The following is a 3922-nucleotide window of genomic DNA, read 5'->3' as shown; positions in this document are numbered from 1 at the left end:
GTACGGTACCAGACTCAGCTGTTGCTCTGTAATAAATCAGCATCATGTGTACGTCCACCAACGGAGGAAATGCAGGCGCTGGTGGATTCAGACACAGACAGCTGAGATCATTACCGAGGTGTCCACCAGGTGTTTATATCGACCCGTGTGCGGCCTCCCACTGCCCCGGGCTGCACCAGTACCTCCACTGGTTCCCTGTGCTGGTCTGCAGGTGGTGACCAGTGAACAGAACCCTCCCCTCCACATCTGTGGCTGCTTCAGTTGTCACTGATCTTCAGCAGACCAAGTATTAGTCTGAGAATTTCACCACATACTGGTTCTGCTGGGAGCTGACCAGTCACTAGTGTACAATGTAAACAAAAACAGACAGAATAGAAATACTTTATTAAACCACAAGGGGAAGCTTGGTTGTTACAGCAGACAGAGTGAAACCACCATAAATGCAGATAAATAAGAAAAATAAGCAAATATAAAATGCAAAATGCACAGCAAGTGTGATATAATTAATAATAATAGAAATAAATAATAGAAGCTCTAAATGAAAACGTCCTATATGACACTCAGTAATAATAATAATGACAATAAAATAGAAGCCCAGTTATTCATATTATAAATGTATCCTAGCAGTTTATCAGTCATTTTATTGGTTGTACATGTAAATATTCTTCATTAACATCAAAAAGACAGAAATCCACATTATTTAATTCTAAGGTCAGAAACTGGATTTCAAACATAGAAAAACCCACAGCGTGTTCACGAGTTATTTTCCATTATTTGACTGATCAGCTGGAACATTAAAGCGTTCACAGTTTTAATGCAGGGCATAATTTGTACATTTTTACAGTTTGCTTCACTTTAATAAAAACATGGTGCAGCAGCGCCACCTGCAGGAGCGACTCATCAACACGTGTGTCTGTGTCCCAGAGGTGCTCAAAGGTTTTCACCAGAAATCTGCCACAAACACATCGAATAGGAAGGTTTATAGATGTATTTATTGACCACTGACGTGAAAAGAAGCACATTTAAATAGTCTGATACAAACAGGACAGCAGATGAAACCCCACGACTGCAACTTTGGGGAACTACAGCTAACTACCGCTAACTACAGCTTACTGTAGCTAACTACAGCTATATACAGCTTACTGTAGCTAACTACCGCTAACTACAGCTTACTGTAGCTAACTGTAGCTAACTACAGCTAACTACAGCTAACTGTAGCTTACTGTAGTTAACTACCGCTAACTNTCTGTCTGTCTGTGTCTGTCTGTCCTGCAGCAGGTAAACTTCCTGATAAGGACTCACCTTCTGTGCTAGCTCCACCCCCTCTGCCTTGCTCCACCCACTTCCTCTGCAGCTGGTCCAGGTTGGCTGTGGGGAGTTTCTGTCGCAGCGGTTTGATGTTGAAGGCCTGGAACACTTTCCTCTCGGCTCGGTCCGGCTCTGACGGTCCCTCTGCTGCGGCCGGGCTCTGGGCTGGTTCTGGTTGGGCATCCTGGAGCCCGGCGGTGTCACCCGGTGGCGCCGACGGCTCCAACGCCATGGTCTCCTCCTTACGGATGCACTCGAGCTCCAGCTGGATCTGCTTGTACTTGGACAGCAGGTCCTCGAAGGACTCGTCCACACTGTTCTCTGGTTTGGAAACACTGTGAAGAACTTTTCTGGGCCGGTTCCTCCCCAGAGGCTTCTCTGAGAGCAGCTGTTATGGAAACCATCGTATGGATCAATCAGCTGATCACTTCAATCAATAATGGGTCAGAGACACGTAGAACAGGTTCCTGTGACGGTGCAGCATCACAAGTCAGATCGCTTCATTGGTTTACCGTGAGAACAGAAATATTCAGGACTGCCCCAGAGAAACACCATTTGGAACAGTTTGATCAGCTATTGATCAGCTGATCAGCTACTGATCAGCTGATCAACTGATCAGTCATGAGGTGGTCTGGTTACTTTGATACACTCAAATGAAAATCCTCCCTCCTGCAGGGTCAGGATGAAACCGGTCCTGTGATGAAGCTGATGCTTAGAGCTGCTCAGGATCTCCTGACCTGTCCCTCAGTGATGCTGCTGAAGCTTCAGACTGCCGGGGGATTCCCATGATGCACTGGGCTCCTCCCCTGTCCGTGCAGCTCTAACCAGCATCACTGACTGTTCTCACCCACCTCTAGAACATTTCTGGTTCTGTTCTATGGCTGCTGGTAACCCTAACCCACACATACAGAATCACTATCTGTAGAAATAAGAACAGATCTGAAAGTGTTAATATTAGTCTCATGAAAACTATATAATTAAATGTTTAAAATATGGCACCTGGTAAAACGTCTCCTAACGACACCGTGAAGCGTCTCAGCGAGCTCTGATCTATGAAGAACTCAGTCAGACGTCCTGATGAGGTGGAACGACGGCTGATCGCATGTTTGATCGATTTAAAAGACTAGCGATGAATATGTGGATCACCTTAGAGAATAAAAGCTGATGTGATACAGAAATAAAACCGACTGATGAGGCTCAGCTGAACCTGTCCTGTTACCTGCCCTGTTACCTGTCCTGTTACCTGCCCTGTTACCTGTCCTGTTACCTGTCCTGTTACCTACCCTGTTACCTCTCCTGTTACCTGCCCTGTTACCTGTCCTGTTACCTCTCCTGTTACCTCTCCTGTTACCTGCCCTGTTACCTGTCCTGTTACCTGCCCTGTTACCTACCCTGTTACCTGTCCTGTTACCTGTCCCTTTTCCCTTCACCCGACTGCCCTCAGTAATCCTGCCTCGGCCTGTTTCGGCTAAGCTCGGCTCGAGGTTCGGCTCTCTGGAGCTCGGTAATTGATTCTCGGTCTCCGGTGACTCCTCCGGTTCCAGAAGTGACAGACTGCGGGGAAGGATACGTTTCCTCTGGGGGGAGCCGTGACTCTCTCCGGGGCCGTAGCGACCGGGGGGAGCGCGGCTGTTCCCCCCGCGGCCGCCGCGGCTCCAGGCCCCGCGTCCACCGTTCGGCACGACCCGGTGCCTGAAGCGGCCCAGGGCTCCGTGGCTCCGCTCCCAGAAGCTGGACCGCGGGCTTGGCTCGCCGTGCGGACCGAGCCCGGGAGGCAGCGCCGGCGGCGGCGGCGGAGAGGGAGCGGGAGGCCGGTCCGGGCCGCTCGGCCCGCACTGCTGCCGGTGGTTCGGGGGGAAAGGGCCGAGGTGAGGGCCGAGGCCGTAGGGCATGATGAGGCGGAGGTCCGGCGGCGGGTGGCCCAGGTGCGGCAGCAGGCCGTGCGGGTGCTGGTGCGGCTTCCGGCTCCGCGGAGCAGCGCCGCCGGGCCTGCTCCCATCCCCCCGCCGTGTCGGCACACTCTCCTCGGCTTCGTCGTCGCAGATCTCTCCGTCCTCCAGCTCCCCGTCCTCCGCGGGAGATCCATCCTTCGTCTTCAGATCCATGTTGAGGTGACCGCGGTGTCCGTGGGCAGCTGCCTGCGGGCGGCGGCTCAGCGGACGCTCATGTCTGCGCGGGTCCGTCGGTCCGCTCCGCTGCTTCACGTTAGCTCAGTGCTAGCGGCTGTGCTAACACCAGCTACCGCGATACTGGGAGACCACGCGAGACTTCACGAGACGAAGCGTCCCACAAACACACTGCCGTAAACAGACGAGAGGGAGGCGGAGGTCCGGCCGCGTTTCAGACAGACAGCGTCCAGAACAACACATGGACCAATGAAGGAGCGTTCAAACCACGTGACTTCAGAACAAGAGCAACGTGACGCTGAACACAGCCTCACACTGCTGCATGTGGTCTGGACCAGCCGCACTGACCAGTGACTGTCTGGACCTGCTGGAAGCTGGACTGTCCTCCTGAGTTCACTTGAGTGTGTTAAGGGTGCAGAGAGGTCTCTGATCAGACACTGTGGCCTGTCTGAGGGTCATGTGTTCCAGCAGGTCTTGGGGGTCAGAGG

The 3922-nt window shown here is 52.3% G+C and overlaps 1 protein-coding gene across 1 annotated transcript in view; it reads right to left on the bottom strand.

Moving 5' to 3' along the window:
• The window catches only part of zfc3h1 (zinc finger C3H1-type containing), a 32813-nt gene extending 29400 nt beyond the window's left edge, over window positions 1-3413 (bottom strand). Inside the window, exons 1-2 of the mRNA XM_008294396.1 lie at window positions 2879-3413; window positions 1303-1686 (exon numbers count right to left, since the gene is read on the bottom strand). Of these exons, the coding sequence (XP_008292618.1) occupies window positions 1303-1686; window positions 2879-3413 (919 nt within the window). The remainder of the gene's footprint in view (window positions 1-1302; window positions 1687-2878) is intronic.
• Between the last annotated feature and the right edge of the window lie 509 nt (window positions 3414-3922).

Source organism: Stegastes partitus, unplaced genomic scaffold (assembly GCF_000690725.1).
Source record: "Stegastes partitus isolate 25-593 unplaced genomic scaffold, Stegastes_partitus-1.0.2 Scaffold958, whole genome shotgun sequence".
Lineage (NCBI taxonomy): Eukaryota > Metazoa > Chordata > Actinopteri > Pomacentridae > Stegastes > Stegastes partitus.
The sequence above is the reverse complement of the archived record's forward strand: the minus strand, read 5'-3'. Positions and strand labels throughout refer to the sequence as shown.